The sequence below is a fragment of the Aulonocara sp. 'chitande type north' Nkhata Bay genome, linkage group LG9 (assembly GCF_057382095.1).
Source record: "Aulonocara sp. 'chitande type north' Nkhata Bay isolate Kocher_YH1m ecotype deep benthic linkage group LG9, A_spYH_male_GT1.1, whole genome shotgun sequence".
NCBI classification, from domain to species: domain Eukaryota; kingdom Metazoa; phylum Chordata; class Actinopteri; order Cichliformes; family Cichlidae; genus Aulonocara; species Aulonocara sp. 'chitande type north' Nkhata Bay.
In genome coordinates this window covers 3431066-3459030 of record NC_141352.1, presented here as the reverse complement: position 1 = coordinate 3459030, position 27965 = coordinate 3431066, and the positions used below count along the sequence as shown (strand labels likewise).

The following is a 27965-nucleotide window of genomic DNA, read 5'->3' as shown; positions in this document are numbered from 1 at the left end:
GCTTGAAGGGGAGATGACAAAAGAGAGGTCATCTCCGTGTCATACCATCTTTTGTGCTCACAGCCAGGTGATGGAGCCCGGTTGGAGCCCGTTACCTACAGACCCTCAGCCGTATTTTCAGGTGGATTTCTTGGAGCCCATGTGGGTGTCAGGCGTGGTGACACAGGGCACTGAGCGAATGTGGGGTTCCCTCACCAAATACCGCCTGGCGTTTGCCCTGCACAGCAGCCTTTTCACAGACTTTACTGAGAATGGGAAGCCCGATGGCCCCGCTAAGGTATACTTAACACATTTAAACAGTACCATTAATTATAATTTCAGCACTGTAAAACATGATTACATATTTTTATATGTAATAAAGTGTCTTCTCTGTTGCTGTGCAGGTGTTTGAGGTACGGATGGTGGGCAGGACCCCCGTGACCCGCTGGCTCGGTCGGCTGGTCAGAGCTCGCTACGTGCGCATCATGCCTGCAGAGTACAGGCACACGTTTTACCTGCGCGTGGAGATCCTCGGCTGCCGAGGAGGTCAGGGCATAAACCAAATTATGATAATTATTCCTAATGTTGGCTGTACAACCTTCTCTTACCAGGTTATACTGTTTCTCTTCTTCTGCTTTTGCAGATGAGCTGGTGACCCCCAGCAGTGGGACAACATCTCCCTCTGGTGGTGGGAAAGTGACAGTGCAGCGCTGTGAACCTGGTCAGTTTTTCTGCCAGCACAGTGACGAGTGCATCTCTGTGTCTTTGCTCTGTGATGGTCGACCAGACTGCAAGGATCATTCTGATGAGATCGGCTGTGGTACGGACAGCTTTGATTTTCTGCTCTCTTTAGCTTTCAAAAATCAGCAGTAAACAAAAAAACTGTGAAGGCCCTTCCTGCACCCACGCTCACTTTCACTTTCTCATTTCTCATTGTCAGTTTAGCTCATGTGGTTTTATTTTCTTCATCGTTTTTAGGTACAGCTCCAACAAGAGGCTTTCCAGGTCTGCAAAACCAGACCAGCTCTACAGGGAGACCAGGTATCCATGGTGACTACACAACAGGTGCCCCAGGCCTACATACCACCAGGTCTCAGGGCAGACTTCCTGGAGTGCCAACATCAGGAGTCACAGAACCTACTCGATCGCAGAAGATCACAACTGCTGGTAAGTGCGAGTCTACATGTGCTGCTGTGTGACCGATGATGCAGCAGTGGATGAGATCCTGCAGGTAATGTAGGAGAGAAGTGAGAGGAATCGAGAATTAAATCTTTTCCAAATTCAGCTTTCGAATTGACTCTAAGATCTTAACGCTTGTTTTTAAGACATTGCATGAACTAGCTGATCTCCTAACCTCGTATTCTCCCCCAAGATCCTTGAGGTCTGCAGACCAAATGCTTTTGGTTGTCCCAAGGTCCAGACTAGAACACAGAGGAGACCGGGCGTTTGCTGTAACATTGCCATTGCATATCAGATCCTGCCCAACACTGGATACTTTTAAAATCCGTCTAAAGACCCATTTTTATTCTCTGGCTTTTGCTTCATCATGAGTTTGTTACCATTATTCTTTTTATTCTCTTCTAAAACACTGTTCTATTTTTCTTTTATGTCTTCTGCTTTGTCCATTTTATTGTACAGTACTTTGGTCAAAACTTGTTGTTTTTATATCTATATAAATAAATTTGAACTTGAACTACATTTAACCTCAGAGGTCACTGCAGGTCATCCTGGGCTGCATCTCAGCACGCGGTTCGACTCCGGTACGCCCGGTCTTCGATCCACAAAAGGTTGGAAGCTATGCTGTTAGCATTTATGCTAAAACCGCGTCTCTTTACAAGAGACTGTAACCTCTGTGCTCTACTGACTGCCAGCCCCAGTGATCACCACCAGCCCGCGTGATACCGGCTCACCCAGAGTGATTTGCGTGCAGGGCCAGTTTGCGTGCGGATCGTTTGGTTGTGTCGACTCAGCACAAGTGTGCGATGGGATACGGCACTGTTTGGACGGGTCAGACGAGCAGCACTGTGGTGCGCATGAGTAACTTTACAAACACCGTGGACGTAGAGTTGGAGGAGTTATACATCCACATTCACTAAATGTTTTTCATTTTTATCGACTGTGTCAGGCACCACAGCCAGGCCGGCGGTGACTCCGCAGCGGCCCACGGTGCCCAGCCCGTGCTCTCCCAAGCAGTTCTCCTGTGACAGTGGGGAGTGTGTTCACCTGGACCGCAGGTGTGATCTGCAGAAGGACTGCGTAGATGGATCTGATGAAAAAGACTGTGGTAGGCCACACGTGCACCTTACAGTGGTGATGTGACCCAACAGTGAATATTTTTAAGGTTCCCTCTGGTCTCCTTTCTTCCAGTGGACTGCGTCATGTCCCCGTGGACAGCGTGGAGCGCCTGCAGTGTGTCATGTGGTCTTGGCTCCTTGTTCCGGCAGAGGGACATGTTAAGGGAAGCTCTGCCCGGAGGAGCTTGTAGCGGGGATCCATTTGACAGTCGAGCCTGCTTTCCTCAAGCGTGTCCAGGTCTGCCTTCGACCTCCATAATGAGATGCGTGTTTGCCTATTATCCAGTAATAGTTAATGCAACGGCAGCCTTTCTCCTGTTGTAGTTAATGGTCACTGGTCAGAGTGGACAGAGTGGTCGGAATGTGACGCCCGCTGTGGAGGAGGAGTCAGGCAGAGGAACCGGAGCTGCTCGGCTCCGCCCCCTAAGAACGGTGGACGGGACTGCGAGGGGATGACCAGGCAGAGCCAGAGCTGCAACAGCCAGCCCTGCACCAAAGACACGGACACACAGACAGGTCATTGAGATGCAACCAGCCTGAAATGACCTGATCTTCTGATCACCTGCTTGAAACAATAAAAGCATTTGAAATGTCTTCACTGTTATTTAAATGACAGGTTGTGTCCGTGGCATGGTGGTGGTAACAGAGGAAGACTGTCAGGCCGGGAGAGTCGATCCCTGTCCTCCTACTTGCTCACATCTCAGCCTGGACAGAAACTGCACTGCTGAGTGCATATCGGGTAGGATGCACAGTAGATTTGACTCGAGGCCAGCGTTGGCTTTGCACAGTGCGCAAAGAAATTTCAGTGGTCTTCTAGCCTTTGAGCACAGAGGTTCTGAACATTAATTATGTGTTATTGTGCAAGATTTATCCAAATGTAGCTGACACAGTGATTAAGGCATGAATGATGTCTTTCTCCAGGCTGCCGTTGTCCCTACGGGCTGTACCTTCAACAGGGACGATGTGTGAATTCGAGCCAGTGCGTCTGTCACTGGGATGGCCAAACACTGCATCCGGGACAGGTGGTCCCCAGGGACCAGTGTACCACGTGGTAAGAGCCACGCTCAGCTCTTTGTGCCTGGAACAAAAGATGATACTAAATAAACACATCAGTCCAAATTCAGGTTTCTGTTGAATTATGGATTTGTTTGTGTTTGTAATAAAATAGTGAGAATCATAATGAGCAGCACTGGCAGCATCGTTTGCACTGGTTTGTGAGGAATTGCTCACATCTGATTGTTTTATTTATTTATAACAGGGACAGTGTACAGCAATACACAGTTAGCCGCAGCTAATTTTCAGCCACCTATAAATGCAACAACAAACAAACTGATTAATAATCAACCTTTTTAGCTCATGTTTAAAAATACTTTATGTATTCTCGATCAAATTGCTTATTCTTACAGTAAGTGCAGAGATGGGCAAGTGACATGTGACAGATCCAGCTGTGTTGCAACCTGTCACTGGTCAGCCTGGTCGTCATGGTCACCTTGTGATGTAACCTGTGGTCTGGGGCTACAACAACGTTACAGGTAAGCTTGTTTAGTTTAATATATGCTTTAAAGCAGCTCAGTCTGTCCCAGGACCTGCCTGCAAACTCTTGCCTCATGAGGACGGGCATCGCTGAGCACCAGGAGGAACCCAGGATCCACTAACAGTGGGTCCAAGCATCCTGGTACTTAATGGCCGTTTGCTAGCATGTAGACGTCTGTGTGTCCCTCTGTGGATATCGTTCACTGACCCACCACCAAACTGATCACGCTGAACGATGTTACAGTCAGCAAACAATGAAGAAGGTGAAGCTGAAAAGCACAGGGCGCCAATTCTGATGATCTATGTCGGGTTACGAAGTGTTGGGCAGTGAGCACAGGGCCCACTAAAGGACGTCAACCTCCAGGCTAACTTCATGAAGGTTTCCCTCACGCCACCAGTGGTGACACTGATCCTCTCTGAGCACAAAGCCACTGAAAAATCAGTCAACAAAGATCAGGAGGGAAACCACTCCTGTTTGGAGGAGTTGTTGGTTTCATTATCACAGCAAAGCAGCTGAAACAACAACCCCTCTGCTACTTACCTGACACATCAATGGCCCACAAGTTTAACTGACTTGATGCTGTCCTCTGATTAAAAAGCCTTCCTTTCATGTTTCGACACTGTGTAACACTAACCGCCTGCTTCTGGGATCATACCGTATATTTCTGATGTGAAACATATTACCAGTGTTCAGTTTGTTGGTTGTAAATGCTTATATGTATAATTTATCATTTCTGTATCACTTACTGTTTGGATGTTTGTTTCCTCGCATACTTTAAATAGATTGTGAGGAGTGATTATGCTCTGTGTCCTCAGGTCTCTTCCAGCAGGAGCAGTCAGAGGTCAGCCCTGTCCAGGAGACTCGTCTGAGGCTCAGAGCTGCTCCAGCACATGCTTCCCTGGTATATTACACTCACAGCCTTTACTACTTCTAGACTAGACTATTGCAATTCTCTGTACATGGGCCTCCAATTCTCTCTCCTCCAGCGTTTTTCAGTTAGTTCAAAATGCCACAGCACGCCTCTTAACTGGCACCAGAAGGCATGAGCACATCACCCCAGTTCTAGGCAATCTACACTGGCTCCCTGTTAAATACCGTATCGTGTTTAAAATCCTTCTGTATACTTTGAACATTTTTAATACCTTGGCGCCCAGTTACCTAACAGACCTTCTCGACGTGCATAGCCCCAAGAGAGCGCTCAGATCCTCTAACCAACTGATCTTACTGCAACCAAGGCCCCGACGAAAGACAGGAGGCACCGAGCGTTTGCAATTGCTGCACCTAAACTCTGGAATCATCTTCCAATCGATGTGCGCATGTCAGAATCCATTCAATCATTTAAATCACGCTTAAAAACTCACCTGTTCCATCCAGCTTTTGAATTAGTTTGGACTTCCTCCCAGTCTGCAGTTGTGCTGTCACTGTAACTGTAACTGGTTTACAACTGTTTTTGTTGCTATTTGTTGTAATCCGCTTTGCTGCCTTGTGTGAAGCACTTTGCTGAACACTGTCCTTTTTAAATGTGCAATAGAAATAAATATTGATCTATTGACACGTCCGACACACAGCATGTTACGGTGATTATTGTTGTGTTTTGGGTTTTTATGAGAGAATACAGCTAAGAGCTCAAATTTCTTTTGCACAGAAGTTTAAGTTGTTCTTGTGTAAGTTAGACGAGTTCAAATCAAGCATCGCTGTTCTGTCCACACGTGTGTAAATCTGTTCTGTGCTACATGTACAAAGTTTGAGCAACACAATGCTAAAGGTGATGTAATCCTGCAGCTCAGGAGGGAGTGCAGGTCATCTACTAATTGGAAAGTTGATGCTTTTAATCCCTGGCTGCTCCAGTCTGCATGCAAATGTCCTTGGGCAACTTAGTAACCCCAGGCTGCTCTGTGATGCATCCATCATAGTGTGGCTGTGATAGAAAGTGACCTCTACTCAGGTGCAGTGGAAAGCACTGAATGAGTCCATTACATTACTTTCCCTCCTCTTGTTGTGCAGCGCTACCAGGTGGGACATGGAGTAAGTGGACCGGCTGGTCAGAGTGCAGTAAAACGTGTTTCAACCACGTAGATGATGTGGGGGTGAGGCGACGATTCCGCAGCTGCACGCCGTTTAACCACACGCAGCCCGCCTGCGATGGAGACAGTGAGGAGCAGGAGCCGTGCAACACTGAGCACTGCCCGGGTATGACACATGTAGACACACAAAGACAGGATAGATGGAAAAAGAGAAAAATGAAAGGCCGTAAAGCTGATGTGTTCTTCTAGTGCCCGGTGGCTGGTCAGCCTGGTCGGCCTGGTCTCAGTGTTCGTCCAGGTGTGACTCTGGTGTCCAGACAAGAGAGCGGTTGTGTAATTCCCCCACACCACAGCATGGAGGTAAAAGCTGTTCTGGGCCTCACATTCAGACACGCGACTGCAACTCTCAGCCCTGCTCAGGTATCGTGTTTGTCCCTGTTACGTTTCGCCACCCCGTCCGCTGAATATCACGTACAAGTCTTGTTGCACTCCTGTCCTCGCAGGCGTGTGTCCAGAGGGCATGACGTATATGACGGTACGAGAGTGCGAGGCTCAAGGGGGCGCGTGTCCACGGGTGTGCTTGGACATGACCTCCACAGAGGTACAGTGTGCCACCACCTGTTACGACGGCTGCTACTGCGCCCCAGGCTTCTACCTGCTCAACAGCAGCTGCGTGCCCCTGGCACAGTGCCCGTGTTACCACCAGGGGGAGATGTACCCAGCTGGCGCCACCCTGCCTGTTGATGCCTGTAATAACTGGTACCTCTCTTTACTCGTGCATCGCATTAAAGAGGAAGATCAAACTGTAGCTCTAACCTTCCATAAATACAGTAATCTATGTGTGAAATCACTTGTCCTTACACTGTGTGTCAAACAGCACATGCACCGATGGAGAAATGCAGTGTGGGACAGCTCCCTGCCCCGGTGAGTGAAAAAGAAACGTGCTGTTGCTGTCTCCCTCTGTCTCTGTGTTTTCTTGCTTAATGGTTTGTGTCTGCCACTTTATTTTCCTTTGTCGTCTCTCGTGTGTGCGTCTGTGTTTCTCAGTGGACTGTGGCTGGAGCAGCTGGACACAGTGGAGTGCCTGCAGCCGGACGTGTGACGTTGGTGTGAGGAGGAGGTATCGTTCAGGAACCGATCCTCCTCCTGCGTTCGGTGGTCGTCCCTGCAAAGGAGACAGGGTTGGGATTGATACCTGCAGCATTGAGCCCTGCTTCGGTGAGAACGACTGAATTAGAAGAAAATATACACTAGTGGTCAAAAGGTTTAGAACAGCCCGATTTTTCAGTTATTCATTACAATTCAAGTCATCCAAGTCCAATGAACAGCTTGAAATGCTACAAAGGTAAGTGTTGAACTGCCAGAGGTAAAAGAAAAAGGTAAGGTTACCCAAAACTGGAAAATAACATACAAGTTAAAATTATACAAAGAGGCCTTTTTCAGGGAACACAGCATGGTTAACAGTTTAAAGCTGCTCTGCAGCAGTGGAGGCTGAGCAGGCCTTGAAAGCTGAGCAGCATCAGCTGAACAGTATTGTACTGCAGAAAGTAGAGTGTTGCTACAGAAATGGCAAGAAAACGGTGATTAACAATGGAAGAGAGACAGACCAACATAACACTTATAAATGCAGGTCTGTGCTACAGAGAGACTGCAAAGAAAGTCAAGATGTCAGTGAGTCCAGTTTCCTTCAGCATCAAAGGCTCAGAAGCTGACAGGAAGAGATCTGCAGACAAAGACACGAGTGAGCCAGAGGACAAGTTTCAAGCAGCTTAATAGTGGTCGTAGTAAGAAAGAGAAGACTTTGAGCTGCAGGTTTGACAGGACGAGTTGCAGCAAGAAAGCCAGACATCAGAATAAGACAAAGAGGCTTGCCTGGGCCATGAAACACTGCCACTGGACTACTGAAGACTGGAAGAAGGTATCATTGACTGATGGATCAACATGCAGGATCCATGCTTTCATTTCACAGTGCAATCAGACATCAAACTGCATCATTTTCAATAAAAAGCTGGAAAAATTGTGGTGTTCTGAAACTTTTGACCAATAATGTATATGTTCTAAAATTTGAAAAAAAAACTGAAATGAAACCTTTTAAGATGAAAAACTTTAAGCTGTGATTCGTCTGAAGGTTTAAAGGAGCCGTGGAGTCCATGGTCAGAGTGTTCAGTGACGTGTGGAGGAGGATACAGGACTCGAACCCGCGGACCCATACGGATTCACGGCACCACGCAGCAGTTCAGCACCTGCAACCTGCAGCCTTGTGGTAACACAGGAACAGCCTACATCATAATAATAACACAACGCTGGTGTCTGTGTGGATGCAGCGGCTGCAACAAGTGTCTGTGATGGAGGAAGAGAGGCTCCGGTGATCTTCTCAGCTGTTCTCACTCTCCCTTGAGATCCGATACAGTGCATTTACCATACAGACAGTGATGCAGCTGCTCAGGACGCTCTTTCCATTACATCACACAGTCATGGTTAGACTCACTCTGAGTAGCTACAATCCTACAGTCTCAGCCTATTTGCACACTTTGTTTGGTCTTTGTTTATTCACAAGCAGAAGTCACTACTGCTGACATCGTTCACCTTTCTGCAGCTACTTCTCACAAGAACCGAGCGAGGTCCACTTCCCACAACAAACCCACAGAGTTAGCACGAGTCACTTGCAGGTGTTTCTCGAGTTTGTGACTCGTGTGATTTGAGTTGCTACAATCTGATGACTTGTTTAAACTTTATTGTAACTTATGTCTAGTATGGCAGCATGGCACACAGTGCAAAAGCATTTAACCTCTTCTTCATTTCTTAATTTTTTGCATATTTGTGACACTTAAATGTTTAAATTTCATTCAGTATTGGACATACCAGAGGAAATAGAAAATGCAGTATTTAAATGATTATTTCAGAGCCATCCAAACCCAGCTGCCAAGGCGTCCGTTTCGTATTTACTCAGGAGATCTTTGCCTAACTTTAAAATCGTTCTGAATTATTTGTCACAAATATGCAACATCTGAGACATCAGAAAGGGCTAAATACTGTGTCGTGGCACTGTATGGCATTTCCTTTTATCTGTCGGTGCTGATACAGTTTGGTAACAGAGCCCTGAGTCACATCGCTCATGGGTTGAATTTCCATGGCTGTTGTGTTAAAACTCAGATATTATGACAGTTACATTCTAATTCATACGCTCACCGTTTCGCCCACTTTTCATCCCTTCAAACTGGTGTTTTTGGTTATGCTGTAGGGGTTTTTACTGGTCTTTTCTCTGACTCTGTTGCTGTGCTAGATGAAGGGAAGAAGTGTCCTCCGGGCCAGGAGTGGATGCAGTGTATGATGGGAGCAGTGTCGTGCATGGACCTCACATTGGATCTCAGCAGGAACTGTACTCCGGGATGCCGGTGTCCACGAGGGACTGTCCAGCAGGTGAATGGGTGACAGGAATACACACACACATAAACAGATGGTTTGGGTACGACCTCTTTGCTCACGGGCTCCTACGTTCCCAGGACGGTGTGTGTGTGAGCGAGTCTGACTGTCGCTGTGATGTAGGCGGAGAGCAGTACAACCCGGGAGACACCGTGCCCTTAGACTGCAGTAACTGGTAAGTAAAGCTGGCTTGCTTCAGCAGATATATGAGCCGTGACAAACTGTGGAGATATAAAGTGGATTAAACACAAATGTGTGTCAAATATTTCAGTACCTGTGAAGGAGGAAGGCTGGTGACCTGTTCCCGTTTTAGCTGCAATGGTATGTATTTACAGTGTGATGATGTCTTTCGTCTTTTATAACGTGATTTACACTGATTTTGCCTGATTTTACCGCACAAACCAAACAGTTGATGGCCAGTGGTCAGCATGGACTCCCTGGGGTCATTGTTCGGTGTCTTGTGGAGCAGGCCTTCAGTCTCGGTACCGGTTCTGCTCCAGCCCCCGGCCCTCTGGCAGTGGCCTGCCTTGTACGGGCCCTCACCATGAGGACCAAGTCTGCATCATCGCCCCGTGTGACCGTGGGTTACTTTTCTGTCCCTGTGCATTGACTAATAGTCTGAGCAAACGTGAAGTTTAATTTGTCTGGCTTTGAATCAGTTACTAGGAAAGTGACGCCTCCCTGTCGTACAGTAGGATGCAGTAAACTCACAGTAAAGTGTCCACACTGGCACTTTAAAGTTTTGAAGGGGTTCTTGTATTTATGTTGATCTGCTCAGCTTACTAACCTTTATTTGCTCTCTTCATGTTTTTTAATGTGATGCGTTGGCTTTTTCCAGGTGATGGTGGCTGGGGTCAGTGGAGTCATTGGACGGAGTGTACCAAGTCTTGTGGTGGGGGGGTCCGAAGCAGAAGGAGAAATTGTGACAGTCCCAGTCCAGAGGGGGAGGGGAATTACTGTGAGGGGCTGGGAAGTAAAGTCACATCCTGTAACACCGAGCACTGTCCAGGTGCGTTTGTATTACTAGCATGTGCTGTCTGCTAACTACACTGAGTACAGCGCGGTAGATTCTGTATTACTGAGGGTTGTCATTCCTCAGTGGCTCACTATGGGATTGGCCTGTCTGCTGATCGCAACGACCATGTCGGGCAGAGCCACGTACCATTAAGTGGCTGCGACGCAGGCATTGTTCAAACGCCTCTTTGTGCTTCAAGCATATCTTGACCTGCAATATAGGCTAGCTATTATAGCTGTCCATAGATATGAGTGCTAACGCTAACTTGTCTGTCATTGTTACTTGGCTTCATCCTGACCTTGAGTCTTCGCCATGCACCGTGGTGTTCTACCACTTAGCTGTACGCTGAGATGGTTTCTTTTTACGATTATGCACATCAGCCGACATCTTCTTTGCTGTAGTTAGCATACAAGCTAACACAGACAGTCCTCCTGAGATATACTCAGTAGAAACACACACCAGGTTTACTTGTGTTGCCTAAGGCTAGAACATGCCCAGCTCACGATTGAAGGCGTTGGTTTATGTGGGCACTGGATGAGGATGACAATGAGGTCAGACCCCAGAGAAATCTTCATCCTCTACACTGAGGCTGCCGAGCCTAACAATGAACGGTTCCTGGTGTGCACCAGCACCTGTTCCCAGCATAGATAGAATATGTATTTAGTTCAAAATTCCCAAACAAATCAAGCCCCGGCCAGCCCCCGTAAGCCCACCAGGCCAGGAGGGGAGGGTGGGCTGGCCATGGAATGACCGAACTCCACAGCAGCTCCACTGGGACAGTTCTTGTAGCCTGTCGGTCAGCAGGTCAGAAAGAAGATGCTACCCTGGCAATCTCCTTCGTTCCCACAGGTGAAAAAGCTGCATGGTCCCCATTCATCAGCCCACATGCTACATTCCTAAGTGTGTTGCACATGATAACCTCCTCCCACTTTTGACTTTGCCCTATGTTAGCTCTTTTGGTGGAGTAAATATCTCAGAAGATACAAATTCAGGAGGAGGTTTGATTTTCAGAGCGTGTGTCACGTCCTTTGGCGGCCCGCCTCTGAGCCCTCAGAGCTTTTGTACGTTGCACCAAAGTGGTCATAGCAAGGCATTTGTTTAGCTACGTATTTAGACCGCTGGCTAATTCTAATTTGGTCAGACCAAGAAACTACAACACAAGGATCTGTTGTCCTTGAAGCATCTTACCATACTAAGGCTTCATCATAAACACAAAAGTGTTTCTCTAGGAGAACTTTAAGTCGTGTGTTCTCAGAGTGAGATGTCTCACAGCCCACCTTGTTGGGTCAAAGGGCGACGAGGTGCTTATCTTAAATAATAACTGTGAAGTAATGCAAACTCAAGTGTGATTGGATCAGCCCAGCGTGGTCGTGCATGAGACACATCCCTCTAAGGAATACGCAGGGAGATGCTTCCTATATTAGCCATCTCAATCATGCTACTCTGAGAACCAGGGTTATGTAAGTAACCCAAAGTCCTGTATGCTTGTGTTTTCAGTGGCACCATGTTCCCAGGTCCCAGGAACAGTGTTCAGCAGCTGTGGGCCATCCTGCCCTCGCTCCTGTGATGACCTTACTGTGAGTATCACTAGTGTGACTCCTGTCTGTCACTCGATGTATTTCATGCTTCTTATCCACAACCAGGTTCTGGAGGGTGTCATCAAAACAAGCTCAGTCCTCCCTCTCCTCAGCACCTCCTCCAGGTTTTCCAGGGTGATGCTGAGGTGAAATAATTTATCAACCATGCCCTGGGTCATGGTGGGAACTGCCTCATGAAAGTTCTCCTCCTGTTTAAGCCTTTGAAAAAAAACATTCTGCCACTTGTATCTACAGTCTTATCCTTTCAGCCACTACCCACAGTATTGTACTGATAACTAAGTCCTTAACAGACTGGTACCAATCCACCTGTCAGCCTCCCACTTTGATCTGGTTCCACAGAGTGGACATCCACCCTTTTCTGACTTATGTCAGACGTGGATGTGCTTATTCTCACACTCATTACTGGGGATTAATAAAAGTCCTAATTCCCCCCCCCCTCTCTCTCAGCACTGTGAGTGGCACTGTGAGCCAGGATGCTACTGTACAGAGGGAAAAGTCATGTCTGCTAATGGGACCGTCTGTTTAGAGAAGGAAGATTGTCCCTGCCTGGACCTTAACACCGGACGACGACTGGAACCTGGAGACACCATTGAAGCCATTGATGGATGCAACAACTGGTCAGAATTATACAAACACAAGAAGCACACGTAACACATGTAAAACACATTAGGATACACAAAGATAACCAGTTAGAAAGGAAACCTGAAGATCCTTCTGTTCCTTTGTTCTTTAGCACCTGCGAAGGTGGGAAATTCAACTGTACTCGAAACCCTTGTCCAGGTAAGTAAAGCCAGCTTTCAGTTTCAGTCAGATCATCTTAATAGTGTTAATATGTAGGACGATGTAGACAATGGCTATGTCTTCTAGTGGGTATAAAATAGCACAGATAGTTGTTACATCCAATTTAGTGTCAGGTGGCTGGTGTGAGTGGTCAGAGTGGACCCCCTGCTCCAGGACCTGTGGAGCAGAGTCGGTGACCCGATACAGAAGCTGCAGCTGTCCTGAGCCAGAGGCCGGAGGAGAGCCGTGCTCTGGTGAGCAGGAACTGCACAGTGGGGTTGGAGTTCAGATCCACAGGCAGCCCTGCCCTGTCGTTACTTTCTGTCCAGGTGAGATGATAATGTCTCATGGAAAGACACATTCGCACAGTTTGTAAATGTTCTGGATGCGTGTGGCTGAAACTACTTGCCTTTGGGCTGAAGGTCAGAGGTCAGAGGTCACGTTTTCTGAAAATCTTGTGAATGCAGTAACTCAAGATGGAAGTCAGCTAGGATTTTTGATTTTATAGCATTTATACAGATTTCTGTGTCATGCTGAAAAATGACCTTCTGTTATTGCACTTTTCTCTCTCACTGAGATATTACAGTTTTGTTTTGCTACTGTTGTTAATCACTGTGCATTTGTCTCTTACTTATAGCCTCGACCGTTTCAAATATTTTCAAATATTAATATTTTAATTTGTGTCGGTTTTCTTTTTGGTTTTCTGGTTCCAGCTACAGATTCTCAGTTACATCAGAGTAGTTGTACCTCTTCTTCTTCTCATTGCCGTACTGTGTCTTTAGTTCATGGCTCGTGGAGTCCCTGGTCCATGTGGTCAGAGTGCGATGGATGCACAGGATCGTCGACTCGGACCAGAGAGTGTAACAGTCCTCCTGCTAGATTCGGCGGTCTGCCGTGTCTGGGAGAGGGGAGGCAGAGCCGCCCTTGCAGTGAAAATCTCACCATCTGCTCAGGTTAGCATAGCTGTGGGTTTCATTCACTTTGACCGTAGAACTGCATAAACACTGTTCCACTTTTAAAAAACGATGTGGATGGTAATTCTATTCAAACCTTGTTCTCAGACTGTGGTGGAGGCCAGGAAGAATGGCCTTGTGGGAAGCCCTGTCCTCGCTCCTGTTCAGATCTCCATGGTGACACAGAGTGCTTGGACTCCCCCGAGTGTAACGCGACCTGTGGTTGTCCTGGTGACACGGTGCTGCAGGACGGAGTGTGTGTGGTGAGACAGGAGTGTCGCTGCAAATACCACGACAGCTCTGCTAATGGTTTGATCCTAATTTTGCTAACTTGTAAATATCAGCGTGTTAGACTGTGAACATTTTACTCCACTCAGTGTGATCTGTCTATTTTTGTGCAGATTCAAGCAATGCATCGTGGCTATGGCCCGGTGGATCTGATTGGCTGTTTGCAAATCCAGGAGAGAAAATTATCAGTGACTGCAAAAACTGGTAAGCAGCTGATTCTTATTTTGGTTTAATTCACTCTTAATGTTCGAATAGCAAAAAAAAATGCCACATAATGTTTTTTCCCGACCTAATCTCAGCTCGTGTGAGGCTGGCGTTCTGCAGTGTCAGTCTGTCCCCGGCTGCCATGTCGACGGTGGCTGGAGCCAATGGGGAGCCTGGACTGAATGCTCTCTTTCATGTGGCGGTGGAGTCAAGTTCAGAAGGCGCCTGTGTGATAATCCGTCTCCGCAGAGTGGCGGAAGAGGCTGCCTGGGTGATGCTGAGCAGCAGAGAGACTGCAACACGCACCTGTGCACAGGTAGTCATGACGGGCTCATCTAGGTTTTTTACACTACCATCTGCATTGTTACATGTGTGATGTCTGTCTGTATTGTGTCTCCAGAGTCAGTGGGCCCGTGGTTGCCGTGGTCTCAGTGGTCCGAGTGCTCGGTCAGCTGCGGTGGAGGGCAGCAGTACCGCTCTCGTCTCTGCAGCCTTCCAGCGTGCAGCGGTCGTCAGAGCAAGATCTGCAACACCCACGTCTGCCTCGGTGAGCGTCTGCTTCCTGTGCAGTATTTGTAGCCATGCTGCAAAGTTATATTTACACTGCTCCAGTTGGAGGACTGTTTAATTAGTGTCTTTAACTGCTGTTGCTGCGTGGGCTTCATGTCGCTCTGCAGAGGTGGGCTGCCCTCCTGGCAGGCTGTACAGGGAGTGTGAACGAGGAGAAGGTTGTCCTTTCAGCTGCGCTCAGGTCAGCGGCAGGGAGGGATGCTACGCTGACGGCTGCGAGGAAGGCTGCCACTGTCCCGTGCACACCTACCAGCACCGTGGACTCTGCTTGTCGGTGGGTTCAGAGTAACTTCAGTAGTAGACATGTGACGTTTTAAAAGTGCAGCACAGAAAATGAAGAGCATGAACCAGGCTGTGATGCACCACTGAGAAGATCATTTCAAACTGATGCAGTTTCTTCTCTTTAGAGGGTGTTTGTGCTTGGTGTGTTTCAGGAGTGTCCATGTCTGGTGGATAAAGAGCTGCTGGCCTCTCTGCAGAGCGTCTCTGTGACACCAGTCGCATCCCTGCTGTTTCATAACATCTCAGAGGATATGGAGCTCCAGTCTGGAGATACGTTTGTCCATGACTGCAGCGCCTGGTAAGCAGAGAACTTTGGGAATAATAATACAATTTAAAAAAAAACAACATATTTTAAATAACTACTTCCAAAGTAGTCGTGACATCCCGTTCAGGTGGGGGCAGCTATCAAAGTGGGAGAGGTGGGCTGCACCGTGGACACGTCGAAGTATCCATGGAAATCACTGCAAAGCCGTTATCACAGGAATGACACCGTTGTCATTTGAGATGGACTGAGTTGAGAGCAAAATTTTATGGCCTCATTCAGATCTGACTGAGTCATTAATTCTGAACAGTTGATGCTGGTTTTATACAAACCTGCTGATATCCAGACAGCCCATTCTTCAGGGCAGGCCTTTCTTCTTATTAGCAAAGATAACGCCAAAGCACAGGATGGATGCATTCCAGCACTGTGGCCCTGTAATAAAGACTTCCAGTGTCAAACTGGCCTGTCCACAGTCCACCGGTCCCACTTTGAGAACATCTACCACAGTGTACAGCTACAACCTGAACTGGTGCGCAGCTACAATCCTGTACTGAGTAAGAAATGGAAAACATTTGTTGTTGTGACACAGTGGGAGCGATGCCAACTGTGTCATACGTATAAAACAGTGTAAAACTGCTGTTATATGGAAAATCACCACCAGTCTACCCCTTTTGTTCCCCGTAGCGAGTGTGTGCACGGCAGGTGGAACTGTTCTCTGGAGCACTGTCCTGTACACGGTGCTTTGTCTTCCTGGGGCCCCTGGAGCCCTTGCTCACTATCCTGCGGTGGTTTGGGGCTCAAAACCCGCTCTAGAGGTTGCACACAGCCCGCCCCGGCCCGTGGAGGGAGAGACTGCCAGGGGCCACGGAGGGAAACGACCTACTGCCAGGCCCCTGACTGTCCAGGTACTTTGGAGAGATTCTGTAGAACACGTGTAATATGTGTATTTCAGGGATGAAGGTCAGATTCATGAAAAGCTGCTTTTCCCCTCCAGCTACTGTTGTTCCAACAGAAGAACCAGCCACACCGGGTAGGTTCACTTTTCTGTGCACTCATTTGACTCTGTTCCTTTGGTTGCCATTTTCTTGTATTTGTGCATGCTGTTTAGGCTTTTCTTATCTTAAATATCCTCTCTGTATTTCATCATCTTTCCGTTTCCATCTCCTCAGAGGAGGACTCTGGGTTCTCTCCCTGGTCGCCGTGGAGTCCTTGCACAAAGACCTGCACCGACGCTCTCAGCCCGGCCCTGAAGTCCCGCCATCGACAGTGTGTGACACCAGCCTGTTCTGGAAGCTCTCACCAAGAGAAGGCATGCAACTTGCCCCAGTGTCCAGGTACACCACGCCCACTGTCTGCCTGCCTCTATTTATTTAATAAATCAGTTTGTGTTGCCTTATATAACTATAATATAAAGTACAAGTTAGTGCTCAGTTGATATGACTGCAGGAGCTGCGTGTGTGGTTCTTGCTTTGATGAATACAAGCGTCAACCAAGCTTATGTGTTTTGTGTTTCTGTTTTGAGGCGAGGTGTGTGTAGAGGCCGAGTGTGCGCGAAGGAACTGTTCGTGGACCAAGTGGGCAGAGTGGAGCGCTTGCTCGCGGTCCTGCGGCGTGGGTCAGCAGCAGAGGATCCGAACGTTCCTGAGCCCCGGAACAAACGGCTCGTGGTGCGAGGACATCCTCGGAGGAAACGTGGAGCATCGCTTCTGTAACATCAAACCCTGCAGAGGTCAGCTGTAATTATCAGTTCAAACTCTTCAGTGAAGGAATATTTAAAAAGCCAAAGAGAGAGTTTCATTTTTCACTTACTGGTCTGCGTTTGTGTTCGATGTTGTGTAGTTGATGGAGGCTGGTCCCGGTGGAGTCCGTGGTCGCGCTGTGATAAGCGTTGCGGCGGCGGACGCTCGATACGCACTCGCTCCTGCTCTAGTCCTCCACCCAAAAATGGTGGAAAGAAGTGTGCAGGAGAGAAGAACCAAGTGAAACCTTGCAACACCAAACCGTGCGGTGAGTCTGATCTACCACGTCCTGCGTTTGGCTCCTCATTGTTCCAGCATATGGCTGTTTATCTACAGGAGTGTGTGTTCAGCCTGTGCAGATAGCATCATGGCAAAACTCAGGAACTGCTGTCTGTGTATTGTCAGATGATAGAGGGTGCCCACCAGGCCAAGAGTTTGTGATGTGTGCCAGCCAGTGTCCACAGCGCTGCTCAGACCTCCAGCAGGGCATAGAGTGCCAGACCAACAGCGAATGTCAGCCTGGCTGCCGCTGCCCTCAAGGTACACAAGTCACACCTCATATGTGCGTGTCTTTGTCCGAAAAGTTCCTCTCCTGGCACTGATTTAACCCCTAAACTGTTCTGTGCTCTCCACTGAGAGAATAGCTTCGCGTCTAGAAATGGGTTTGTTATAACTCCTCTGCCTTCTTTAGGATTCGGGGTTCTGAGAATATACAAATTCCTAGAGTCCTGAATCCCCAACATGTGCACGGGATCCCCCAAGATATCTGCACACAGCTGACTCAGCATAAAAGTTCTCTGCAGTTCTCAGTAGAACCTTCTAAGAGACGTAATTCAGTTACAAATGGTGTTTACTCCAGTTAGAAACTGTTGAATTGGAACAGACTGAGTGGCTCATCAGTGGTAAAACAAAAGCAGAGCGGACTGTAACAGGTAACACAGGCCTTCAGTTTAACAGCATTATCAGGCAGCCAGTCATATTCTGTTGATGTTTGATTGACCTTGGTTGGGTTATTTAGGTGTAAGAGTTGTTTCCACTGTTTAAAACTGGCTAAATCTTTTAAAGATAAATAACCTAACCGGCTCGACGTCACACAAGTATTAGAATTTAGTTTTTTCCAAAGACATTATTGGAGTGAGACGAGGAAAAATCTTAAAGTGAGTCTGGGAGAATTCCCCAACAATAAATATGATGGCAGAAATCAACAACAACAGGTTTAACTGGTGATTCTGTAATGGCCCCGTGGACCATTAAGATGACATCTCATTTAGATGATGTTTCAGAGTAGCTGTGCAGTGCAAGGCGTCATTCTGCTGCCAAGTGATGAGATTTGCATCTAGAATTGTTTTGTTAAAACGAATTCATTTTTTTTCATTAGCATGAATCGTGGTTTGCGTATCTTTTGTACGTGTGTGTTTAGGTCAGTTGCAGCAGGACGGGGTGTGTGTGCAGCTGTGGCAGTGTGACTGTGTGGACTCACTGGGGCAGATTTGGGTGGCCGGCAGCACGCATCAGGTGGACTGCAACAACTGCACCTGCTCTGACGGACAGCTGCTCTGCAGCAATGACAGCTGCCAGGCTACCTGTGTTTGGAGCTCCTGGTCCAGCTGGGCTCCCTGCAGTGTTTCCTGTGGACAGGGCCAGAGAACCAGATACAGGTGAGGTCTCCTGGGACCTGGACGAAGGAGACATGGTTTGTTTTGTAAACTGTTAAATTCTTGTTTGAGCACGTCCGTGTTTGGACATTAAAATGGGATCCAGACGGAGGAAAGTTTTTTTTACAAATCTGAAACTGGATTTTAAACAGGTTTTAAGTGGTACGCTCTTTAACAACAAGACGGAGATCATAACGATCAGAAAATCTATCATATTGTTTCCAGTGTAGAGATGGCACGATGCCACTTTTTTATGTCCGATACCGATATCATCAATTTGGATATCGGCCGATACCGATATGAATCCGATATAGTGTTTTTTAATCAATAAAACTGTTTTTTTAATATCTTGCTGCTTTTTGTATAAGTTCATACTCAAGTTTAAAAAAACAACAACACTAAAGCTATTCTGTTATACCTGTATGTAAAAAAATACAACAAAATATTTCATAGTTCAGCAACACTGATCAATCTAATAAACTTAAACCTGCTCCATCCTCCCTATTCTGCTGTTTTAAAGAGTACTTTGCAAACTCCCAGGAAAAACAAATAGGGAACCACCCCCCCCCCCCCCCCCCCACCCTCCACCTCATGATGCTTAATCAACGTAATCAACTTTAATTTGATGCAGTGTGAAAAAAAATGCACAGAAATAAATAATTTTTCAAGAATAATAAAATAGATTCAACATCTTTCTTCTACAGAACTGCAGACTGCACAGATGGTATCTTCCCAAAGGAAAAAGTACTATAGCTTACTAGTATATTAGACTTAACAGTTACTATATGCAGTAATGGACTTCTATATATTTTACACCAGATTAAAACTTTGGGTGTCAGATTCAGATAATTATTTATTGAAAGCTCGACATTTTAAATGAGAATAAGAAAGAAAAGTATGTCTTTGTGCCCCCTTTTCCCTGTTCATGCCCTATCGGCCCCCCTGGCTACACTTTGCTAGATCCGCCCCTGCACAGTTACAGCCGTCAGCTGTAGAAAAAGATCCTCGAGTAGAAAGTAATATTAAATCAATTCTAACAACAGCTGATCAAGCTTAAACGTGCTGCTGTTGTTCAGCCGCTGGTTTCCTCTTTCTGGAGCAAAGTGGGCCAAAAACAAACCAGAGAGACGGACTCACGACAGAAAAGCCGATCAGCTGATCACTGATCAGTTTCACGATTGAAGTAGCAGCAGCAGAGAGAGAGAGAGAGGCAGTCGCTCCATATATCGCTTGTTAAGCTTTACAAACATTCAGAGATGAACTTACACACTTGCTTTACTTCTCTCTGGGATCACTTCAGAGATGAAATGCTGGTTTGGTAGTGAGGCTACAAATACACACAGCTGCTCTATCACTGAGCACACTGCTCCGACGTGCTACGGTTATGAGCCGAGTTACGCCGTGTTGCAAGTTTTGTGAGGTGCTTTTTTGATATTTAATGGATCGGATTACATTTTTTATTTCTCTCCGATATCCGATCCAGTAATTTACGTCAGTATCGGACCGATACCGATACGTAATATGGGATCGGTCCATCTCTACTCCAGTGTTTGTCTTCTGTAATTGCTGAATTAAGGATAAAGTTGATTCGAGTTGTCTGAGTCAGTGTGACGATTAACTCTGTCGTCTGTCTTTTGTCCGTGTCAGGAGATAAAATCGGGGCTCTGCGGGAGCCGGAGCGTCACTTGCTGAAAGCATTTCTTTCAAAAGAATGAATTTGCTGCTGATCAGACACCTTCCTGATGGATAGTTAAATAGCTTCGTTTCCATGGTACTGCAAGTTCTCAATGCTAATTCCAAATCTTAGAATTTACAAATAACATAAGATACATTTAACACTTTAAATCACATATGAAAGCAGTCACGGAGTAACAGATTAGTGATCCAGGCTTCCTGCTACCACAGTAAGTCAGCAATGTAAACAATAATGGAGTCTAGTAGGTTAGGGGGCGGAGCCAGAGTTTCAGTCTCACAGCATGGGGGTAGAGGTTATTCTGGACTGGATCCTGCGCTGCAGTTTTCAGAGCACCTAAAGGCTGATGATTTTCTGAACCCTGACTGTGAATCTTAATATATGAAACGTGAAAAGAGCGTGATGGTTGGTTCATTGTCTTTGGTTCTGCAGTGTATCTGTGGATATAAATACATGCAGTGGTATTAAACTGGTTTTCGGTGTATTCCACTGTGATTACCTGCTGTTCGTGTTATGTGCCAGGTCTCTGACCCCAGACACCGAGGGAACACGTTGCCACTTTGAGGAGGTCCAGCACAGACCCTGCAGTCCAGGAACCTGCCCGCCTCTCTGTCTCCTTGACAACCAGACGCTCAGTGTGGGTGACACCTGGCTCCAAGGAGAATGTAAACAATGGTGCGTTAGATAAGGACAGAGGATATGGATGTTAATGACAAAAATGAAATGTCAGTGATACTGTGCTGGAAGCTCTGCCTGTGTTTCTTCTAGCACGTGCACTCCAGAGGGAGTTTTCTGCCAAGACATCGACTGCAGAGGTGCGTCGCCGTGTTTCTGTGAAAGAGTGTCGCAGATGTTTGAAGTCCTTGCAAAGAAAGTTGTGAAAATCCTTTGTGCTGTTTCCAGTGGACGGTGCTTGGACCCCCTGGTCGGTGTGGTCTGACTGCTCAGCGACTTGTGGTCGGGGCACACATGTTCGAACCCGCGCCTGCATCAACCCCCCACCACGAAACAATGGTTCTCACTGCAGCGGGCCAGAGAAAGAAACACAGGACTGTCAGACCCCTCCGTGCCTGGGTCTGTATCTTAAGGCAAGGAAAGAAAAGCCACATATTCTCTCCAATCAAAGGGAATTTCATTTACTCTTGTATCAACAGATGACCTTTGCCCTTGGTCTCCTTGGTCACCGTGCTCCCAGACGTGCGGGGCGGGGTCTGTATCACGACACAGGGCGTGTGTGTGCGAGCAGGGAGGAGATGCGGCGTGTCCCCCTGAGATCGAGGCTGAGAGGAACCGCGTGGAGACGCAGCTGTGCTACAAACAGCCCTGTCCAGGTACAAGAGTCATGCTGGCAGCACTGAAGCCAGACTAACAGCCACGATCGCTGTTTGTGCTGTTTCTCTCTGAACAGCTGACGGCTCTGTGTGTCTTCAGCATTTCTGAGAAGCCATTGTAATTAGAGGAACTTCAGCTGAGCTCATTAAACGATTGGACATAGTTGCAGTGACTGTTACTGATGAACACAGAGTTATTCTAATATATTATTAGGTAATGAGCTATATGGGCACAGACCAGAGTACATGTAGGGACACAACATTAGAGACTAGACTGGGGAACCACAGAGTGACATTAAAGGGTTTATTGGATCTTTGTTTTTTAGCGTCACATTGCATTATTAGGTCTCCATAGTGACTTAGTATGGTATAGATTTTCTGTTGAAGGAATATATTTCATATATGCAACCTGCTGAGCTGTATCTCACACCGCAGGACGAAGCCGTGCAGTAAAGTTACAGCTGCGCAAAATAAGAGTTAAGTCACATATGCAAAAAATGTTTTAGTGGTTGATCCCAGTCTGTTTCACACTGCTGGAGCTAATAGGACACAGATTGCAGATGTTTGCCACAGAGAATATTAAATCAGTCAAACTAACTTCACTTGTCCATCTGCTGATTTCTGTGTTGCACACATGTGCATTGCAGGTTTTATTGAGTGAAGCTGGACAGGTAGGTACAGCCTCTACTAAGTGAACAGAGCTCAGTGTACAGGGTATCGGTGTCACAGAAAACAAATCGGACCCTTAACATTACTAATGCTACCAACAAATCCTGGAACACCGGGCAAATTGGGAAAAGATGATCTGGCAGAAGAAATGAGGGCGGGCAGGAAATACACAAGGGCAGGAAGTGAAGTATGTGAAATATGAGAGAAAATAGCACAAGTAGAGCTACACAGAGCTTTGGAGCCTCGCATTCAAACCTGTGTTAGACTGTGAGAAGCTTCCAGACTGTTTGAGATTCACTGACTTTCATCTTTTTATTGTGCTTCATTTTTTGAAGCCAGTGTAGAAGAAGGTGGGCAGGTATTTGACTTCTAAAATTATGCCATAGTATGCGATTAACTGAAGAGCCGACTGTGTGTTGAAGCGACTCACAGATGACATCAAGCGCTCGTGAATCGCACTTGAATGTTTTCGTTGCTTTGGCAGGCTGTCCCATGTCAGCGTGGAGCGTTTGGTCTCAGTGTTCCTGTGCGTCCCAGAGGCAGCAGCGTTACCGTGTAGCGCTCTCTTCACCCACCAGGGGCCAACAGTGCACTCCTGTGGAAACACAGAGCCGGGCATGCGGTCTCAGCCGCTGTGATGGTGAGTTCATTACCCTTAGAGCTGCTTAAGCTGCACTCTGGTCCTACACCTCTTCATGTGTTTTCCTGCTAGAAGTCTGCGAAGCCCCGTTTGTGTACTCGTCGTGTGGCGCTCCCTGTGAGAAGCAGTGTGAACTGCGTGGCCGTGAAGATCTGTGTCTGGGTGTCAGCGAGTGCACACCTGGCTGTTACTGTCCACAGGTGAGTTTTAATGAACGCTGCTGAGTTTAATTATGATTTTTGGACACTACCAGTAGGATACAGTAAGACGCACTTTGCCTTTGGAGGTTTTGCTTTGATTTCTGGTCATTAAGAACAAATATGATTAGCAAATAATGCAACACGTGTTAACAGCTGCGTTTTGTTGGTTTGGTTTTTGGATCTTAAGCTGCTTCAAACAGCACGTTTGCCTGAAGTATGAATTCTACATTGATGCATCTCAATGCACGTGATTTGAGCACAACACACGACAAATGTGCTGTACTTTATGACCAAGACACAGATCCGATCGCTGCGCTGTTTCTTCTTTCCTCTGAGATGTGTGTTTTTCCTTCCAGGGCCTGCTGCAGTATAATGGGAGCTGTGTTCCTCCAGAGGAATGTGGCTGCATCCACTTGCAGCACCAAGCTCCAGGAGATCCACCCACGCCTGTCACCGTCCCACAGGGGGCCACGGTCACCATAGGCTGCAGTACCTGGTCAGTTGTCTCTATCAGCCCCTGTTGCTGATAGAGACATGAATGTTTTCTCACAGTGTTGTCGTCACTCTCTGCTCTTTCTTTGTGATTCCCAGCTTGTGTGTGCAGTTTGTCTTTTATGCTGCCTGGGCTGTGACAGGTTGTTATTATTGTCCGTTTTGTTGACTTCTCTGTCCTCCAGTCTTTGTCACGATGGGAGTTTGCAGTGCGACATGAGAGAATGTGAAGGTAAGAGAGCAGAGTAATAAAACGAGGTTCTCTGTAAACACGGTGAACCTGAATCTTTCTTTCTCTCCTTCTTTCAGTCGTCCTCAGCGAGTGGTCGGGCTGGACTCGGTGCTCTCCCTGCGTGCTGCAGCACAACAGCTCGCAGATGGTGTCGATCCAGAGGCGCTTTCGAGCCTGTTTGGACCTGGATTCTGGTCTTCCAGTCTCTAGAGAGGAGGAGAGCCAGTGTCCAGGACTGCTGGTAGAGGAGAGGCCATATCCAGATGCTAACATCTGCAGAGGTAACAAAGATGCTCACACCAAGAGTTTGTTTCGTGTCAGAGGATTCAGTCGTCTTATTGGCCAGATGTCACTGAGGAGAGAGCAGCAAAAGTAAATGTTCTGTGTTATGTTAGAGATTTTACTGCTGTCTGCAAACTCATACTGACCTTTGCAAGATTCTTTTAGGTCAAACTTGCACTGTGCACCTGGAAGTTGGGTCGGATTGAGGTTGGAGGACGTTCACACCATAAACAAACTGCACAAACTGCACCTCCTCCACAGGGTCTGGGTGTTTGTGGGCACCACAGTTGTGCTCTGTCTGAGACCCTCTCAGTAAAAGTTTGACACAGATTGCATGCAAACAGTGGGTGAATGAGTCAGGGCTCGACGAGCACGGCTCCAAAGAAAAAAAATGAATTACACAGTCGGTCAGAGGGTGATGAAATGACTGCAGCGCGGTTTTCTCTGGAAAGGAAAGGGGGGTGATTGTGTTTTGAAATAAATGCGTGCACTTCAAAGCATATTCTTTTCATCTAAATAAAGACAGTTGGAGTCTCACACACAGCGAGGAATAAACGACTGCAGACACCGATAATGTCCAAGTCATAAACAGGCAAACCTTTAAACTGTTTCAGTGTATTAAATAAATGTATGTAGTTTTGGATCCAGTGACGAGAGCGATGTCATTCTGACATGTGGAGTCTCTGAGGGAAAATGTTTACTGTGTGTCAGTCACAGCTGCCATCAGCAGACAGTTAAGAGGCCTTAATCAGTGCAAAATGGGCTTTTCCTGCTATTCTGACTCACTTTATTCCCCAAAGGAGAAGAAAAGGACAGGTTAAATGCTCATGTGTGGTTAGCTTTGCTTTTATGTGCGTGCAAAGGATGATTCAGCTCAAATTTAACTCTGTCATCCATCCATTTTTTATACACGAATGGCTCTGAATGACTGCTGTCCCAGCTTAATTTGCATGTCAAACAACTGAAGCATGGTTCTTGGTCATAGTGAGTAAATACTGCTCAGCAAGAACAAACTAAAATGTGTCTCTTACTTATAAATGATACAGCAAATAAACACATTGTGTTTGTCGCTCTGTCGTCATCATCTAAAACGAAACACTTAAAGTTTCTGTATTTGTCACTGTCAGTCTGTTAATGCGGATAATACCAAGGTTAGGTTAGTTATGATAGTCACTCTGCTCTCCTAGATGTGTGTCAGTGGAGTGGGTGGAGTGCTTGGACAGCGTGTGCTGAGCCGTGCAGCGGTGGAGTCAGGCAGCGCTACAGACAGCCCCTGGCCTCTCCTGCAGGACCCCAGTGTAGGAGCCAAGAGACCCAGACCCAAGGATGCAACACGGCCCTCTGCCCAGGTACATGTGAGCTTAAAAAGAGAGCAAAGCCAACAGGCAACATCAGTGGTGTAGTTCATAAGTTCAGTTCCAAAGATAACATTAGTTACACAATTTGTTGATATATATGTGAATGGAGATGACTGCAAAAGCCCCTAAAAATTAAGGCTGTTGGAAGTTTTGGTACACGCAGTGAAAATGTTTTCCTCGAAGGCTTCGAGGCTGAGCCGGACAGAGATGATCATGTTGTTTGTGTCAGCGTGGTTTGTTAGAAACACATTTGTGTGTTTTCACTTTGAACTAATGCAAAGTCATTAGTGTTTCTTTTCAGCAGCTGAAGGAACTTCTGCACATTCTTGGAAAGAAGTGAGAGGAAATCAGACGTACAAGTAAAACGTATATAAAACGACACAGAGGAAAATGATCCGATTCAATGAATTTCTAACCAAACGTCTTTACAGCTTAAAAAGAAGAATTTTATAGGAAGTTCCATTAGTTCTGAAGCTGTTTGAAATAAAACAAATCAGGATGTACTAAAAGACTAAATCAGACTGAAGACAAAACTTTGTCCTTACGATTATCTGTCTGTCACAAAGCTACAGCTACAAGCCGCACACATCACACCACCACCACCGTGCTGAACTCTGTTTCTACGTCAGGTCACATTTTGCAGCGCAGGCATGGTTTTCTTTGCTTTTTCAGGTGAGCGCTGTGAGGACAGGGATCGAGCCTCCCAGGACAGCTGTGCCAACAAGTGTCCTCGCAGCTGCACTGACCTATGGGAGCATGTGCAGTGTCTCCAAGGAGCCTGTCACCCGGGTAACCATGGATAACATCTTCCTAATATTAGACTTTCATTACGTGAAATTCATTGTTTCTCTGTGTTTCTTTACTTTTCCGTCTCTTTTTTTGGTTTTTGTCTCCTCAGGTTGTCGGTGTCCAGAAGGACAGCTGTTGCAAGATGGCCGCTGCGTGCCAGTGACAGAATGTCGTTGTGGTATCCCATCAGGCAACGGGACGCTGGAGTTCCTCCCTGAAGAGGAGTTTACTGTGGACTGTAACACCTGGTGAGAACTGCTTTCTGTGAGCTGAAGTATGGTCATAGTTGGGATTAATAAAGCAGTTTTTCAAATTTTTGTAGCGTTTAGTTCATAAACTTTGCTCCGTCTCACTTCTCGTAACGCCCCTCCGTGTGCAGTGTGTGTGAGCATGGCACGGTGGTGTGCTCCAAGCTTCCCTGTCCAGTTTATGAGCCCTGGAGTCCATGGAGTGCCTGCTCAGCTTCATGTGAGCGAGGCCGGAGAACCAGGACGCGCCGCTGCCAGGACACAGAGGGCGGCCCGCCCTGTGCCGAAGTCACGCAAACAGAAATCTGTGATCTGCCGTCGTGTCCAGGTCGGACATAGAAAAAATATCCAGCCAAGATCCTGAGATTTTACCTGCAAGTCTGGCGTCCCCTTACCTCCTTAATCTCTGCTTAACTCGCCGCCTCTCTTTGCAGCGGGTTGTTTGCTGAGTGAGTGGTCGGCCTGGAGCGAGTGCAGCGCCTCCTGTGACGGTGGGTTGTCATTGCGGAACAAGACAGTCCTCCGAGAGCCAGAGCCCGGTGGGACAGCCTGTGTCGGGCCACTTGAACAGCACGTTGTCTGTAACACCAACAGCTGCCTGCCCGGTAACACAAGCACACAACACTGCGCACTTTGTGTGTCTACTGAGAGATACCACTTGAGTTCAAATGATGTGAAACTGTTGTCAGTCAGCTCATCAAAGTCCTAATGAGTGATGTTTACAGTTATATTAATTATAACAAACAAAGTGAATACGAAGTAAATATATCAGCGCACATGTCTGCACGCCGACCTGTTACAGGTGAGGTCATTTGCTTTATGTTCCTGCAGAGTGTCCCGGCACGCAGGTGTCCAGTGACTGTTCAGCTTCCTGTCCGTATACCTGCCAGGACTTGTGGCCACACACTCAGTGTTTACCTGGACCCTGCACGCCGGGGTGCACATGCCCTCCTGGACAGGTGTGTGTGTGTGTGTGTGTGTGTGTGTGTGTGTGTGTGTGTGTGTGGTTGGACAGCAGATGTGAGTCCTAACTGATTGTGTCATCGTGCCCTTTGCAGGTGTTGCACAGGGGCTCCTGTGTGGCTCACGCTGACTGTCCCTGTTCGCCGCTCTCTTTGCCGGCTGATTTTCAAAGCTGGAATGTCAGCTCCGAGTACTTCACGGAAGCTCTGCTGCCCCCGGGAGCGGCCATCCAGCACCTCTGCAATACATGGTGATCTGCTACTGTTGGTGTGGTCCAGTCATTCACTGAGTCGTGTTGTAGGCAGTTGAACCAACGGCTGTAAAACTGTAATATGTGGCTCTTACATTTCCGGGCTGGCTCTGGCTCAGGTTGTAGAGCAGGTCAGCTACTAATCAGAAGGTTGGTGGTTCAATAGCTGCTCAGGTATCCTTGGGCAAGATGTTGAATCCCCAGTTGCTCCTGATGTG

General features: G+C 47.1%; 1 protein-coding gene across 1 annotated transcript in view; it reads left to right on the top strand.

The window, feature by feature from the left end:
* Positions 1 to 27965, top strand: part of sspo (SCO-spondin) — a 101225-nt gene that overhangs the window by 40402 nt on the left and 32858 nt on the right. The window contains exons 51-108 of the mRNA XM_086305321.1: positions 64 to 277; positions 384 to 525; positions 623 to 799; positions 958 to 1146; positions 1701 to 1766; positions 1851 to 2006; positions 2105 to 2263; positions 2347 to 2511; positions 2598 to 2789; positions 2890 to 3012; positions 3195 to 3324; positions 3680 to 3805; positions 4623 to 4708; positions 5812 to 5997; positions 6081 to 6251; positions 6335 to 6590; positions 6709 to 6755; positions 6879 to 7049; positions 7960 to 8094; positions 9115 to 9251; positions 9335 to 9429; positions 9526 to 9575; positions 9664 to 9834; positions 10093 to 10263; positions 11767 to 11846; positions 12315 to 12484; positions 12601 to 12647; positions 12776 to 12976; positions 13430 to 13600; positions 13709 to 13909; positions 14002 to 14092; positions 14188 to 14408; positions 14493 to 14639; positions 14770 to 14936; positions 15097 to 15242; positions 15891 to 16111; positions 16201 to 16236; positions 16376 to 16540; positions 16729 to 16935; positions 17046 to 17213; positions 17351 to 17485; positions 18366 to 18603; positions 20816 to 20968; positions 21062 to 21108; positions 21197 to 21367; positions 21448 to 21624; positions 22778 to 22933; positions 23009 to 23133; positions 23490 to 23629; positions 23811 to 23857; positions 23935 to 24138; positions 25327 to 25488; positions 26170 to 26286; positions 26396 to 26534; positions 26666 to 26862; positions 26969 to 27139; positions 27366 to 27493; positions 27593 to 27747. Coding sequence (XP_086161447.1) covers positions 64 to 277; positions 384 to 525; positions 623 to 799; positions 958 to 1146; positions 1701 to 1766; positions 1851 to 2006; positions 2105 to 2263; positions 2347 to 2511; positions 2598 to 2789; positions 2890 to 3012; positions 3195 to 3324; positions 3680 to 3805; positions 4623 to 4708; positions 5812 to 5997; positions 6081 to 6251; positions 6335 to 6590; positions 6709 to 6755; positions 6879 to 7049; positions 7960 to 8094; positions 9115 to 9251; positions 9335 to 9429; positions 9526 to 9575; positions 9664 to 9834; positions 10093 to 10263; positions 11767 to 11846; positions 12315 to 12484; positions 12601 to 12647; positions 12776 to 12976; positions 13430 to 13600; positions 13709 to 13909; positions 14002 to 14092; positions 14188 to 14408; positions 14493 to 14639; positions 14770 to 14936; positions 15097 to 15242; positions 15891 to 16111; positions 16201 to 16236; positions 16376 to 16540; positions 16729 to 16935; positions 17046 to 17213; positions 17351 to 17485; positions 18366 to 18603; positions 20816 to 20968; positions 21062 to 21108; positions 21197 to 21367; positions 21448 to 21624; positions 22778 to 22933; positions 23009 to 23133; positions 23490 to 23629; positions 23811 to 23857; positions 23935 to 24138; positions 25327 to 25488; positions 26170 to 26286; positions 26396 to 26534; positions 26666 to 26862; positions 26969 to 27139; positions 27366 to 27493; positions 27593 to 27747 — 8616 coding nt within the window. The remainder of the gene's footprint in view (positions 1 to 63; positions 278 to 383; positions 526 to 622; positions 800 to 957; positions 1147 to 1700; positions 1767 to 1850; positions 2007 to 2104; positions 2264 to 2346; positions 2512 to 2597; positions 2790 to 2889; positions 3013 to 3194; positions 3325 to 3679; positions 3806 to 4622; positions 4709 to 5811; positions 5998 to 6080; positions 6252 to 6334; positions 6591 to 6708; positions 6756 to 6878; positions 7050 to 7959; positions 8095 to 9114; positions 9252 to 9334; positions 9430 to 9525; positions 9576 to 9663; positions 9835 to 10092; positions 10264 to 11766; positions 11847 to 12314; positions 12485 to 12600; positions 12648 to 12775; positions 12977 to 13429; positions 13601 to 13708; positions 13910 to 14001; positions 14093 to 14187; positions 14409 to 14492; positions 14640 to 14769; positions 14937 to 15096; positions 15243 to 15890; positions 16112 to 16200; positions 16237 to 16375; positions 16541 to 16728; positions 16936 to 17045; positions 17214 to 17350; positions 17486 to 18365; positions 18604 to 20815; positions 20969 to 21061; positions 21109 to 21196; positions 21368 to 21447; positions 21625 to 22777; positions 22934 to 23008; positions 23134 to 23489; positions 23630 to 23810; positions 23858 to 23934; positions 24139 to 25326; positions 25489 to 26169; positions 26287 to 26395; positions 26535 to 26665; positions 26863 to 26968; positions 27140 to 27365; positions 27494 to 27592; positions 27748 to 27965) is intronic.